This window comes from Danio rerio, chromosome 7 (genome assembly GCF_049306965.1).
Source record: "Danio rerio strain Tuebingen ecotype United States chromosome 7, GRCz12tu, whole genome shotgun sequence".
Taxonomy (NCBI): domain Eukaryota; kingdom Metazoa; phylum Chordata; class Actinopteri; order Cypriniformes; family Danionidae; genus Danio; species Danio rerio.
In genome coordinates, this window is record NC_133182.1 from 9,168,487 (window position 1) to 9,184,912 (window position 16,426).

Here is a 16,426-nt window from a genome sequence, read left to right on the forward strand (position 1 = left end):
GAGGCGGGAATCGAACTCAGGTTGCTGTGAACACTGGAGTGCATGTGTCGGGGCACTTTCCACCATGCCATTGGCACCAACACAGTTGCATGTTGTTGGCATGAAAGCCTCCTCAGTCCTGTAAATAATTATTTATTTTTATATGTTTTTTACTTATTTAATTTATTATTCATTTTGTAAACATTTGAGCATTGTGTCTCGCATTTTTAGATGTATAGATCAGTTTTAAGGCACCATTGAGTGTGAATTTAGCTAAGTTATTTACTTCTATTAAGTTTTAAAGGCATAGTTGAACACAACTGTGAGAGAGCGCAACAGTGTTGGAAAAACAGCTATTGGCTTCCATAGTTTTTCTCCCGAACATTTGTATATTGTATATTGTAGAGCTGCATGATTCTGGATAAAATGAGAATCGCAATTTTATTTATTTATTTTTTTTGCCTAAATTAAAGATCACAATTTTCTCACGATTCTGTAGATGTAAAATAAAGGTTATGAGTAGGGTATTATTATTGTTATTCTCAAACGTGTGGTAAAACAGCAATAGGCTTTGTGTAGCTGTACTGTTGGTTAAAATGCTCAATTTTGTATAGACTAGGGGTCCGTTCTTCGTACGTGGATTACTCAGTTAGCTGGATTTGGATATTGATGATTTGACACGATCCAGGATCGTTTCGTTCTTCAAAGCTGATCTGAGAGTTGTTGTCATAGCAACAGTTCTGCTAGGTCAAACCTGATCGGGAGCAGGTTCAATTCATATAAACAGGATTAGATCGGCTCAGTTTAAGCAAAGATAATATAATAGAGAAAGTATTTTCTGAATTCTGATATTTTCTTACAGTAGTAGTTATATACACTTGGGAAAATGGTACATATTTTTTAACTATATATATATATATATATATATATATATATATATATATATATATATATATATATATATATGTAGTTATAGTCATTAATAAAATAAATAAAGTTATACATATTAATAAAACGTATGCAATCTGCACCCTCGAAATGAAAGTACAAAGACTGCCACCTGGTGGTGCAAAGAGAAAACTTATTGATATGAACTTTTTAGATCGCTTTAGTACAAATTGTGTATAATAGAAATGCACAATATGTGACTTTTTTTAAAGCAATAATACATTTATCCAGTCATAAACATGTTTTGATAGTTAATATGCCGGTGATTTGATGCTTCACAAAAGTTGCAGACGCCTTTACCAATATAAAAACGCTTTTGTAAACAACCAGTTATTCTTTACACCGATTAAAAAACAGCTACAATAATAAAGAAAATATTTTCTAAATGTAGAACTAAATACATTGATTTGCATTGAAATACATGATGAATACTCTTGACGATTGAAAGTGTAAAGCCTGCAGCTCACAACATATGTGGAAGATTATTGCATGTCATATTTAACAAACTGTTTCTGCTAATTTTATGTCATTTTGCTCACATGGATAATTGAATATTAATCAGATGATGTCATTACGCTGCTGTGCCGTCAGACAATCGTTGCATTGCTGATCATGATTTCGAGGATCGATAGATCTGTCCTTCACAACACACGCAGCGATCTCAGATCAGTTTATCCAGACATTCTAATCTGATTCGCGAACTTGTTTGAAGAAGCAAATTAGCGAGAGATCAGTTATCAAGATTAAAAGATCCAGGATCTGCCAAATAATCTTAGATCATTTAAGAGAGGTACGAAGAACGGACCCCAGGAATGATGGACTTGAACAGACTTCAGATTTGTCCTGGTCATTAATGCTGATGATAATTCTGATGTTGAATTATTGTGTTTGAGACATCTGCTTACAATCTGTCATTTTTGCTTAAAATCTTTCACTGACGTGATTCTCGTGAATACAGAAGACTGGGTGGGTATTTTAACATTTCGGCGGATTTTGGATACTTTTTGGTCTGGAATCAGTCAGCTACATCTGGCAACACTGTGTGCGCTTTCGGTTTCATTTTCACTCGCGCCAGTCTCCCAAATGATAACTCTGTGCCACAAACTGAATGGTATTTACAACTTTATTACCTGTAATTCAAAGCCTATGCAGGTTCTTTTCACTAAAGTAAACTTCATTCAGAGGCGCGCGCCCGCTCACCCCCTCTGTGGTAACAGCTGACGGTCAGCTTGCGTCATGTGTGATTTTGTAAATACATTACATGAAGACAGAAATGACATTTTTGAGGTGAATTGTATCTTATAAATACAGCATGCGACTCTTTCAACACCATTTGGAGATGTCCACGTTGTTGAACAACGTATGCAAAACAATGTGAAGACTTGTGCAGCCACCATTGCTTCTCTCCTGAACTTGAAAATATGATTGACAGAAACGTAGAAATGCTGGATTAAGATCGTCTAGGGCAGGGGTGGGCAAACTTGGTCCTGGAGGGCCGGTGTCCTGCATAGTTTAGCTCTAACTCTAATCTAAAACACCTGAACATGCCAATCAGTGTCTTCAAGATCACTAGAAATCTATAAGCAGGTGTGTTTGATTAAAGTTGGAGTTAAACTGTGCAGGACACCGGCCCTCCAGGACCGAGTTTGCCCATCCCTGGTCTAGGGGGTCGAATCGAGATTGCGATCTTTTTACGATTAATTGTGCAGCTCTATTATATTGTTTTATCTTGAAAGAAATTCATGTTAAGAACCACTTAAATGATTAAATGGTGAGGGAAATTTTTTTGGGGGGAGATTTTTGTGTGAACTGTCCCTTTAATTTAATCTTGTTCAAACAATGTAGGAGCCTTCACAAAATTTCTCTTGTTTTTCGATTACACGTTTGCCAAATGCCATTTTAACACGTACTACTAAACTAATGCTTTGTTATTTTGATGGTGGTTGTGTTTACTAAAGTGATTCACAGCAAGGACTTGATCAAGGTTATGCTGAATCATTTATTTCGCCTGTCTAAACCTTTTTACACCGCATGCGTGTCCTATAAACACTTGGTTTCCTCAAAGATATCATATTTACTAAGACAATGTTCGCTCTGTTAAGTCATAGTAATTGAATGCAGAATCCTCCATCAGTATCTTCCTCTCAATTTGATATGGCACATACAGGTTTACCGCACTATTATTGTTGGAATAGTGTTTGCATGGTCCCTGTGTTAATGCTGTGGTGGTTACCATGGTAATTTGTGCAGGGATGGAGAAGTTGTGCTGATGCAAGCGTTTATGTCATCCGTTTAATCAGCAGTATTTCCTTGGAACAGAGGTTTCTCGAGGTGAATTGCCAGGGCTTAGCCTTGGTGGAAAAAGCCAGAGCATCACAGGAGTGTTTATGACGGACGCTTCTGAATTTCCTACAATTAAGTGCTTATAGTTTTATACAGGAGCTGTTTAAAGGGCTTGGCTTTTCAACAAGATGTAAAAGTCTTTTGTGCCTCCAGAATGTGCTTGAGAAGTCTCTGAATCTGATGTACAATAATGCCCCATGATCACTGAGTGGTACAGTACGGGTCGGTGCGGGTCATCTTTATCAGGCTTGCGTTTCCACTGCCAAAAGGGTACTAATGGTGTGTGGTGTATGACAAGCTTCAGACGACGTCATTCTCACTCGAATAAATGTCTACAGTAAAGCTGTGCAGGTCTTTCACATATCATATGAGAAACACTTTTTACAAAACAGATGCTTTAAACGCACAAATACTGTATAATGGCCCGTTTCCACTGAGTAGTACGTTTCTACTGTCAAAAGCTTAACGAACCAAACCGTACCATACCACTTTTTCGGCACCCTTTTCGAAAGGTAACCAAACAGGAGAAAGGATACCAAAAGGTAGAGCTACACATGCAGCCGAACGCTGATTGGTTGCAGAGATGCGTCACGAGCTCGTGGATCTACACAGAACGTAAACAAAGGAACCGCCATGTTTTTTTAAAAATACAAAGCCAAGACATTACATGGAAATACTATATAGATATAATAGCAGCCATGGATGACCCGGGCTCAAACAAACCTTGTCGTCTTCTCGATGAACAGACACAAAGCCAAGAAGAAAAATCTGCCGTGTCCTGTTGTTGTTTTACGAGCCCGTCTAAAAGTGCGAGCGGTATTCGCTTTCTTCCGGGAGCTTGCGATCGCTTCTATATTTGATATAACGAACTACTTAAGCTGTTGATAATAACGTGAGTGCGATTATTGAAGTGTCTCCGTCGTCTGATCCATTCAGAAAAAATGGACAAGCGCGAGTGAAACGCGGAGAAAAGAGAGAAGCCGTACCACTCAGTGGAAACAGACCAAAAGATCATACAGAACATGTGCTTTATAAGTTCTAATAAGCAGCCAATATCTCAATAATACACATGTTAATAAGCAACTAGTTAACAGTGAAAATTGGTCCCTAAAGTGTTACAGAATGTATTAATTTTGATTGGGATAACTCTGCTGGGTAGTGAATCATGCATAAAATGTAATAAACAAACTACAAGCACAGATAAATGCAACAAAGCAAAGATAAAAGTGAAATAAACTGCATGCATTATGGTTTTTGTAGTTAAGTTGTAAAAATGACTCTGCAAAGTCAACTCAACATTGCATATCGTTGACTTTTTGATGAAGAGCTGTGTTGCTCAAAACGTTACACGCTTTGTGTCAGCCTTTTTAATTTAATAAATTTGTATTTTTGGAGTTTTAATAGTTAATAGACTTTAATAATTATTTAATATCATTACGATGCGACTATTGCGGATGCACACATTGCGATATCAGTACTGAAACGCTATATTGTGCAGCCCTACAAACAGCCTCCAAAGTCGATTTTGCAACATGGGTGACTCTAAAAGAAGTGCTGTGTGCTTCTCAGAGGCTTGCGACACTGCATTTCTCTTTTAATGAATTGCATTATTTGAATTGCATGCATAAGCTAAAGTCACTTAGTGCATTTTTTATGCAGCAAGCTCTTGGCTCTTTGTCTTGCTTTGAGCGGTGAATGTCACTCTGACACAGTGTCTTGATTGCAGAAGTGTGCAAGAGGTTAGCACACGTATATCTTTGGATTCCCCCTTTTTTTTCTTCAGAGAACAGGAAGTAGGGTTTTGGTAAAATTAGATGCTGGCAAGAAGAGTGGATATTATCTGAGTGAAAACACTGCAGCCTTTCCACGTGCTGACAAGCGGGACCCTGAAGTGCATTTCAGAGACTCGCGCTCGGCTGTCTGGACTGGAATGTTGCAGCGTTAAATCATGTGCATCTCTGAATTGATTTAGTTGCTGTTAGTGTCCTCCTGCAGGGTCACGGATGAATAAAGCGCTATCCATTTTAGCCTGGTGTTGAGCTCTGCATTTAGTAGTTCCATCAGCTTTCTGTTTTAAAACCATATGAATCATCCGTCCTTCCTTTAATATTTCATCTTGCTATTATAACTTCTGTCATTATTCCTACTTCAAAGTCTTCAGTTGCTCTTGTCGGTTTATTCTGCAAACCATGTAACTAGGGTTGTAACAATATACCGGTATGACGGTTTACCACGATTTGAACGTGCACGATTATCATACCATGAACAATTGCATATCAACGGTTTTAACCCTTAAAGACCGAGACAGCCGCCCGCGGCTAAAAATAAGTATTGCTCTTAAATGTTTAATAACTTTTGATCCGCTGATCCGATTCATACAATTCAAAGATTGGCGTAAAGAAGAGAATCTCAGCTTTCAAGTGCTGTATCACATATCATTCGCGGACTTTCAGAGTCTCCGGAATCAGTGCGGTTACGTCATCAACATTTGACAACGCTGATTTGACAAAGAAACGCTCGTCACTGTGTCTCCGGACAAACCAGACATGATACATTGATGCATTGTCCCTCCTCCATGCCCAGATTGGTTCAAACTCGCTATATCACAACCAATAAGCATAGGTTTAGCTTTTGTTTGTGGACCAACACTGAGCTTTTTGAACAACACGGAATGAGAGATAGGCATACATTTCTGCGCGGCTAAATAAAACACAAAAAAAAAAAAAAAAAGTTTTGCATGAAATAATTCTCATACTAAGTACTTTTGCATGCACAGCAGCACAGAAACATGACAAAACAGTGACACAGCAAAGACGAACTGCTGCTCTTGCTGTTTTCAAAAGACGCAAATGAAGGTGCAGCTGTTTGTCTGCATTGCATACAACCACATCCAAATCCACAGACAACCATATCCATGCTGGCACATAAAACCTAAGGATGTTCCATATTGAATCTAGTTTCGTTATGTAACTATTTATAGTATAGTAAATATTTATATCTATTTTTTTACTGAGGATTTGCACCATGTTTATTTGGACTTTGACACATTATTTATTATTTTTTTATTTGTTCATTGTACAAGTGGACACATTCTCTCACCTCAGCGGTCAAGATTAAGTCCTGAAAATCTCAACATGCTTACATTTCTTCATCACAACCTAGACTGAAAAAAACAACGCTTTAAATACATGTTTACAGCCATAAACTTGGTATTGCACTTTTGGTCTCCCATTTATCGTGCTTATAAGGAAGGACAGTTTAAGTTTATTTTTGTCTAATCTTAAAAGACCCTGCTTGTTTATTCCTTCTAATTTAATTTATTAAAATGGGAGATTTTTCAGTTTATTTTTATAAAAGACTTCTATAGTTCTATTAAAAAGGTTCTTTCAAAAGTTTGTTGAAATAAAACCTTTGTTCAGTCAGAAAACGTGTTCTTATTCTTTTCAGGGTCTTTGCTATGAGAATTACTATTTAATACCGTATACCGCGAAACCGTCAAACCGTGGTATTGTTTTAGACGATTATCATACCGTAAAAAATTCATACCGTTACAATCCTACATGTAACTAAAGTTTGCTTGTTTGTTTTTAATGATCATTAACTGTTTCCATCCACCGGTTTTATGCTCACTTTTAAATATTGCATAGAAATGCTTGATTGAAACAGACAGATGTGCACAACTGAGTTGGATAAACTTTTTATCTGATAAGAAAAAAAAACGCACAAACAATGTTAGAAACAAATTTACTGACAAGTCATTGTCTTGTCATTAAAAAAAAAAAAAAGAAAGAAAGAAAAAATATATATGTACATGTTTATATATGTATATACAGTTGAGGTTATCAGCCCCTCTTTGAAATTATTTTTAAATATATCCCAAATGATGTTAAACAGAGCAATGAAATATTCATAATATTTTTTTCTTCTGGAGAAAGTCTTATTTGTTTTATTTCGGCTAGAATAAAAGCAGTTTTTAAACTTTTTAAAGGCCATTTTAAGGACAGTATTATTAGCCCCTTTAAGTTAATTTTTTTCTCGACTGGCTGCAGAACAAACCATCGTTATACAATAACTATCCTAATTACCCTAACCTGCCTAGTTAACCTAATTAACCTAGTTAAGCCTTTAAATGCCACTTTAAGCTGTAGAGAAGTGTCTTGAAGAATATCTAGTCAAATATTATTTACTGTCATCATGACAAAGATAAAATAAATCAGTTATTAGGGATGAGTTATTAAAACTATTATGATTAAAAATGTGTTGAAACAATCTTCTTTCCATTTAACAGCTAATGTGACATGGGGGCGTGGCAGCATCGACGATTCTATTTTTTGATTCGATAATCGAAGTTGAGTATAAATTTCGATCGATTTAGATTAAAAATCGAAATCGTGACACCCTTAGTCAGGACCTCAGTTTAATGTCTTATCTGAAAGATGGCACCCATTGACAGTATGGTGTCCTCTTCACTATACTGAGGCGTTCGGTCTCACACAGATTGGGTTGAGCTCCCCCTGCTGGCCTCACTAATACCATTTCCAAGAGAAACCTAGCTTTCCCATGTGGTCTCCAATCCAGGTACTAACCAGGTTCAGCCCTGCTTGGCTTCAGTGAGGAACCGGTCTTGGGCTGCAGGGTGTTTTGGCTGTGGCATGTAATAATGCTCACAAACATATTTTCTACATGTTAAATTTTTTTCATGCCTATTTTCTTAAATAAGTACTTTACGTTTTTATTAATATACTTTAAACCTTATTTGGATTCAGTTTGGACAGCGAGTTTCATCATACAGGGAACCTGTTTCTTACTGTGCATATGACAATAAACACTGTAAATCTATGAATTTCTCCTCTTTCCAGGACCTGGGCCAAGACCATCCCGGGCAAGGTGGAGTTTTTCTCCAGTGAAGGTTCTGACACCACCATCCCCATCCCCATTGTGGCTCTGCAGAACGTGGATGACTCGTACCCTCCGCAGAAGAAGTCCTTCATGATGCTCAAATACATGCATGACCACTATTTGGACCAGTTCGAGTGGTTCATGCGAGCCGACGACGACGTCTACATCAAAAGCGAAAAGCTGGAGAGTTTCCTAAGGAGTCTCAACAGCAGCGAGGCCATCTTTCTGGGCCAGACGGGCATGGGAGCCCGCGACGAACTGGGCAAACTGGCGCTGGAGCCGGGGGAGAACTTCTGCATGGGCGGCCCTGGTGTTATCATGAGCCGCGAGGTGCTGCGCAGGATGGTTCCCCACATCCGCCAGTGCCTGCAGGAGATGTACACCACCCATGAGGACGTGGAGGTGGGCCGCTGCGTGCGCAGATTCGCCGGAGTGCAGTGCGTCTGGTCCTATGAGGTAAGGGCAGATTGAGTTTTGCTTTGTTTTTTGGGCGTAACGTAGGGCTGCACAATATATGGTTTTGTATTCACATCACAATATGTTTAAATTACAATGTCAGGTTTTTTCTGATATTGTGCAGCCCTAGCGTAATTAGCATTACACCTGTTTTTTTGGTACAGTCTTGCGTAATTACAGGGCCAACCTGAGGTGATCACGTGACCACAGATAGAGCCTTGACATAATTATTAGTGTGGTTTAGTTCCTGCAGCTCAGGCTCAAGCTTTATAATGCATATTGTTCGCAAAATCTGCCTCTTCATTGAACTCTCAGGGCTGCAATTTTCGGGGTACTGAAATTATAGGTTGGAAGCGAAGTGGAGAATGGCTGCGCTCTTTGCACCATCAAAACTGCTTGACGGCTTTGATCCTTCAAAGGTTTTTTCCCCCCCCGATACCTGAGCAGGTTTTCCTGGACAATAGTAGAGCGAATGCCAGAGACTGTTGCTGTAGATTAGCTGTTTTTTCAGAGCTGTAATGGAGTGACTCAAAGGATGTGAAGCGCTGGACGATGGCTCCTTGAAAGGGTAACCTCTGACCTCAGAGAGATGAATCATCGTCATCATCCTCTTGCCAATAGATGAAGTTGATGATCATGTACTGTTATGTGCCATTCATCCATTTATCTTGTCTTTCTGTGAGCGGCTGAGAGCTTTTGAAGACGTCAGAATCAATATTATTTCATAGAAATCACAATATTTTTTCCCCACAAAGATATTTAAAGGTCTAGTCTACCAATAAATGACACTTTCCTGTTCATTTGCTTGAGTAAAGTAACAGGAAATGTTTATTTTGGGTGAATTTTCCCTTTAGGGATCATCATTATTAGTTGTTGGTGCATTTTTCATGATGTTTAAGTAAATTATTATTATTATTATAAGCTGTAGTTCTCATTAAATTCTTTGTATATAAATATACATGCATATAATTTTTATTTTAAATATTGTTTTATATAAAAAAGCTGATTGTTCTTATTTTCATTAATTCTGTAACAACCTAACACATTACCAAATGTCATATTAGTTAACATACATACAAATGTAGTGCAAATGTGCTGAAAATTCAGGTAAATAAATTAATAATTTTACCACTTGTAATCCTATAGTGCCGTACATGTAAAATCAAATCTGTTTTAAAAAATAAAATAAAAAAATAACAATTTCTTTACATAAATTTGTCACAATCACCAGCGATCTAGCCTATGCAGATGACTGGAGAACTACAATTCTACCACTGAACCAAACTACAACTACCATGATTCTTCGCACAAATTTCCACCTGCTACAGCTGCAAACTATCTGGACTGACACACACACGCACGCACGCACGCACGCACGCACGCACACACACACACACACACACACACACACACACATTTGTTTTTGTGAAAACTGGGGACATTACAAAGGTCATTTTATACTGTCCAAACTGTATATTGTATTGCCCTCACCTCACCCCACCCCTAAACCCAACCATCACAGGAGACTGTGTGCAGCTTTACTCACTGATTAAACGCATCCTGTAGGATTTAAAAGCATTTTTAGGAATGAGGACGTCACCAGTGTCCTCATATTTCACCTCCTTTTTGTAATACCTGTGTCATACCCAAGTCATTATACAGATTTGTGTCCTGATATGTCACAAAAACACGTACACACACACACACACACACACACACACACAGGTGAAGATCATTCTTACTGATTGTGAGGACTACACAACACGCACATTCACTTCTGGGCTGAGTCTTGTTAGTCTGTAACACCACAAAGCTTTTCAGGGGTGTCCAAAATCGGCCCTGGAGGTCCGGTGTCTTGCATAGTTTAGTTCCAACTTTCTTCAACACACCTCCTCATAGGTTTCTAGTATACCTACAAAGAGCTTGATTAGTCGAATCCGATGTGTCTAATTGGGGTTGGAACTAAACTTTGTAGTACACCGGACCGAGTTAAGACACTCCTGGTCTAAGTCTTTCCGTGTTTGATCCTTGCCTTATTTTACTGTTTATTGATTCTTTGCCGCCTGTACTGACCACTTGCCCGTGTCTTTGACTATGCTTCTGGATTTTCCTGTATGTACCTGTTTGCTGCTGTATCTCGGTGGGAGATCACATTTGTTGTAAGCGTTTGTATGTGGAGAACGGGAGCTATGTCACCTCTTCGGGGGATTATAATGGGTTGATAAGCTTTTCAGGGGATTTTAACAGGTTTATAAGTGAAGACTGCCCAATTTTACTCTACCCGCCTACACTGTCAAAAATCAATTTTTCAGAAAACATAAAAAAATAAGGGAACTTGATGCAGTACGAACTTTTTTTAGTTTTTCTCAGTTACATTTTTTTTTTGTTCATCTAACATAATTTTGTTATTTATGCAATGTTAGTTATTGTAATTTACTAATAAAGATATTCGTGTCACATTAACTGAAGCAACAGTTACTGCTATTGAGCCAATAAATTTTTTCTGTTTAGTGGATGAATTTTTTTTTTCAAATTTGCAAAATAAGTAATTAGTTCTAGTTCACATATCATCCTGTTTTTAATCATTTTACTTAAAAATGAACACAAACTCACTAATTAATTTATTCATTTTCCTTTGGCTTAGTCCCTTTATTCATCAGGGGTCACCACAGTGGAACGAACCGCCAATTTATTCAGCATATACTTTACACAGCAGATGCCCTTCCAGCTGCAACCCAGTACCGGCAAACACCCATTCACACTCAGACACTTGTACCTCATGTCTTTGAACTGTGGCGGAAACTGGAGCACTCGGAGGTAACCCACGTGAACAAAGAAATGCCAACTGACCCAGTCAGGTCTCGAACCAGCAACCTTCTTTCTGCAAGGTGACTGTGCTACCAACTGCGCCACTGTGTCACCCCTTTTTTAAGCAACTGATAAACAAGCGTAGTATTCGATCGTCACGTCACGCATGCGCAAATTCTTTAAATATCAACATTCCTGTTCAACACAAAAATGTTTGTCCAGAAAACTCCCCTAAACATGCAGACATGACATTTTAGCGAATATTGTTGACATAACATATATTTTAATGTAATCAATTCTTATTCATTATATAATGACAGAAAAAGTACAGTGTGCTGAACAAATGGTGATTTTTGTTTTTTTTTACGTTGTGTCATTTTTTTAACTGCAAAAATAAATTCAAAACCGCCCAATTGGGCTGGAAACCGCCCAATCTGGCAACACTGATAATAATCGTGTAGTTAATCTAAATAGAGTGAACGTTTTCCATTTGCTTATTTTTTTATTATTTTTTTTAATTGTATGCCCATATTCACAAAACATTAACATCAAAATGTTTTAACATATTAAAGAGAATGTACAGTCTTGAGAGTGAAAGTAACAGAGAAATTAATGTAAATAAAATAAAATAAATAGGTGAAAAATAATTAAAATTACAACTACATCATCTTAGAGTAGTCTTTAAGTGTAGGTTATAACAAAAAGTGTAAATGAATGTCAAGGATGTTGTGATAATTTAAGAGAGCTCTTTTATGTACTCCCAAAGGGGAGTCATTTGCTTATTTTTAAGCCTTGACAGCATTCAGAGTATTCAGACACAAGAAATGTTACCATTTGTAACTTTAATGAACAATGCTTTTATTTAGCATTTATACAGTGAAGACTTTTGCAGTGTTATATTTAATTTTATTATTCAAATATTGTACCTAAATTTATGAATGTCTCCAATAGACCTACAGAGTAGGATTAATGCGTCCTGAAGTAAAGTGAAACGGCTGTACGTCGTGTTTGCTGGCCTCTCGCATCACGCGCCAGTCAGCCAGTCTGTCAGCACATAACTTTAAAGAGTTAAACTAATGACAAACAGCACTACTACGAATACAGAAAACTGACTGCCTGACACATAAATCAATGTTTGTTTAATTTTTACTACTACTAGCGGGGCTTCCAGCTAACTCTATCAAGCCTCTTCAACTGCTCCAGAATGCAGCAGCACGAGTGGTCTTCAATGAACCTAAACGAGCACATGTCACTCCGCTGCTTGTCCGTTTGCACTGGCTGCCAGTTGCTGCTCGCATCAAATTCAAAGCTCTGATGTTTGACTACAAAGTGACCTCTGGCCTTGCTCCTTCTTATCTGCTCTCGCTTCTGCAGATCTATGTGCCCTCCAGAAACTTGCGTTCTGTGAATGAACGTCGCCTCGTGGATCCATCCCAAAGAGGGAAGAAATCACTTTCGCTCACGCTCAATCTGCCCAGTTATTGGAATGAACTCCCTAACTGCATCAGAACAGCAGAGTCACTCGCTACTTTCAAGAAACGACTAAAAACCCAACTATTTAGTCTCTACTACACTTCCTAATCTGCAATTGCCTCTCTGAATATCACACTAACTGTACCAAAAAAAAAAAAAAACTAATACTACTAATACTTCCCTTCTTAGACTTTACAGACCTGAAACTTGCCTATAGCACTTATTCATTGTTGCTCTTGGTTGTGTAAATTGCTTCCTTGTCCTCATTTGTAAGTCGCTTTGGATAAAAGCGTCTGCTAAATGACTAAATGTAAATGTAATGTAAATTTTTATCTTTGCTTTTAATACATTTTTTTTTTGACATTTGAATGATTCACTTCCCTACAGAATTGATCCAATCAATCTAAATGAATAAATTCTATCTAAGTAGCTGCTTTCAAGTCATCTGATGAAATTCTGTTTATATCGTATCATCTGCTGAAATGGTATATCGCCATATTTATGGCAGACAAAGTATCCCAGATTTTCTTAATATAGTAATTTGTGTAGGCGACGCAGTGGCGCAGTGGGTAGCACGTTCGCCTCACAGCAAGAAGGTCGCTGGTTCAATCCTCGGCTCAGTTGGCGTTTCTGTGTGGAGTTTGCATGTTCTCCCTGAGTTTGTGTGGGTTTCCTCCGGGTGCTCCGGTTTCCCCCACAGTCCAAAAACATGCGGTACAGGTGAATTGGGTAGGCTAAATTGTCCGTAGTGTATGAGAGTGTGTGTGTGTGTATATGTTTCCCAGAGATGAGTTGCGGCTGGAAGGTCATCTGCTGCGTAAAGAAAAAAACTTTGTAGATAAGTTGGCGGTTCATTCCGCTGTGGCGACCTCGGATTAATAAAGGGACTAAGCCGACAAGAAAATGAATGAGTAATTTGTGTAATGGTGTAAAAAAATACAGTATTACATTATTAAAAACATTGTTTGGCACTAAAATGTCACGATCCTGAAAAGTTTTCATGCAAAAATACGACCTAATAACTAGATTTTGTGGGGAAATGTGAGCTGGACGTATTTCTCCTAAATCATCAGGTGTTTATGATGGAAAATAGAGAAGGAAATGGGAGCAGATTATCGGTGTGGGTCTTTCTGTTCCAGTTCTGTTTTATCTGGATTTCCTCTTTTCATTGGAGTTCAGGTAGATGACATGAAGCCTCTCTTTCCCCTTTTCTGCTCCTTTTGAGAGAATCTCATTTTTTCTCTGTGAAATCTTCAGAGGCCTCTGCGTATGGTTTAGTCTACCAAGCCCATCCGTCAAGGCAAGATTTCCTCTTTTCCATCTGCAGCAGATGAAGGAGCCACATGCGCCATTCGTCACCGTAAATGTGACATCGCTTTTCACAAATTTTGCAAAACGGAAAAATTAAAGGGTTGGAAAGTTATCAGAGGTGCTCCATGAATCTTTTTTAGGGGGCTTGTGGAATTGGAACCTCTGAGTCTTTTACGGGTGTCCCGCGTGACTGGGGCTGCTGGGATTTTAATGCGCATTTGATGTGTGCTTTAATTACAGCCGTGCAGGATTAGTTGGAGACGGCACAGCTGGGCAACCTGCTATTAATGTGGCAGCATTTTGCCTCTGGCTCTTTATGGAAACGGCCGAGACCTACTGCGCTGCAAGTCTCCACGGGCCTCAGAAAGTGACCTCCAAACGGCAGCCTTAAATACTGATATTATTATCAAGCGCCTTTTGTTTGTTTGCAGTCGATTTTGTCTGCGTCTCATCTGACCTTCACTTTGTTTGTTGCTAGAAGGGATACAGCTAAAGTTGTTGTTTATTATTTATTTAAATACTAATAATTATTAAATAGTATTTTATTAATCTCTACCCCTATGCCAACCATTACAGTAGTGTAAAAACAGTCTTTTTACAGAGTATTATTTATTACTTTTTTGTATTTTATTAACACCTCCCCCTCCCAAAGCATCACAATAATGTAAAAACCATAATTATACACAGTATTATTCATATTATTTATAAAATTAGCCATTAAACTATTTTTTTAATAGCCCCTTTCACACATACAGACCTTTCCGGAAAATTACCGGCAATTTTCAAGAGAAGTTGTAACATTACCGGCAATTTGGCGGAAAGCTGCGCTGTGTGAATGCAGAAGGAAGATGGCCGAAAAGAGCACGCACACGTCTAGAACGTGCTGACGTGAGACGTCTGCTTTAGCCAATCAGAACAGTCAGACGCATTTACGTCCGCGCGGTTTATGAGAATAAAAGCCTTTGAATATTTTTCCAGACACATTTAGCTGCTAGAAGTTAGTCAGATCACGTTTACATGTTCTTCTTAATGCCAACTGTGTGAATAATTATCGATAAGATGCTTACGATAAGCCGTTGTTTGTTTACCTTTAAGCTTTGCGTGTGCCTGTGAAACAGCCTGTGAGCGCCAGCACACACATATTATGAACATCTCGACATGCGAAAGTGATCCTCCATATGTTTTCATCAAAGTTGTTCACAATATTGATCATCCACAGAGTTTGTAATTTAGTCAAATGTTTACAAATACAAGCGCAGCCGTTTAAAGCTCATTTGTGGTAAATGATGTCAGAATTTACCAGTATTTTGAAATGGATGTGTGAACAGTCTTTTCCGGAAAAATTCCGTAACGTCCTCGCCTGTGTGAACAGCGAAAGTAGTTCCGGAAATTTTCCAGATATTTACCGGTATCACTGTGTGAAAGGGGCTATTGTCTACCCTGACCCCAATCATTACAGTAATGTAAAAACAGTAATTATACAGATTATTATTCATATTAGTTAATAATTACCCTTTAAATTGTATTTTATTAACATGTACCCCTAAACCCCACTCCTTTATACTGTATATAATAAGAATAGTAATATTCCAGATTTTTTTTTGTTTACTTTCACAATCCTGAAAGAGTGAAGCTCTTTAATATTTGTTGCTCATCATTGAGAAATGGTGATTTGCTGCTTAAGAAATGTTTCCATTATTCTCTAAGTTTTTGTGTGTCTGTATAAACCATGAAGTACACATTTCCTTTTTTCCAGCATTACTCAATGCACAGGCATTTTTTTTTTACAACAGAAGTCGTTTATAACATTTATAAATAGCACTTCTGATCAACTTAATACGTCCTTGCTGAATAAAAGTTGGATAATCCCAAACTGTTGAAGTCCCTCAGGAAATCCTTAAAAATTGTATTAGTACTTAAAGATGGGATGATGGTTCCGTTTTTTATTTTTCTCTTTTTCCTTACCTCTATCTATATATTGATTTATTTACTTATGTCAATTTAAGCATAATTATAAATTATTTAATGTAGTTGTAATATTAATGTTGTATTTATTTATTTGGTAAATGCTTAATAAAGACTTTGCTATTATTATTTATGATTTCCTTTTGAAAAACATTTGGACTTTTATAGAGTTATATTTGCTTTTTTATTATAAAAATAGTTTTAGGGAAAAATTAAGTGCAAATTAATCAAATATTTCAAATAA

The 16,426-nt window shown here is 37.7% G+C and overlaps 1 protein-coding gene and 1 long non-coding RNA gene across 3 annotated transcripts in view; both read left to right on the top strand.

The window, feature by feature from the left end:
- The window catches only part of chsy1 (chondroitin sulfate synthase 1), a 185,370-nt gene that overhangs the window by 9,598 nt on the left and 159,346 nt on the right, over positions 1-16,426 (top strand). For both annotated transcript variants that reach the window (NM_212678.1, XM_073906193.1), the window contains 1 exon segment: positions 8,130-8,625. In NM_212678.1, coding sequence (NP_997843.1) covers positions 8,130-8,625 — 496 coding nt within the window.
- On the top strand, positions 948-6,430 carry LOC141375294 (uncharacterized). Its single transcript, XR_012383113.1, has 3 exons — positions 948-2,392; positions 2,593-4,394; positions 5,470-6,430. It is a non-coding gene; the product is annotated as an uncharacterized lncRNA (long non-coding RNA).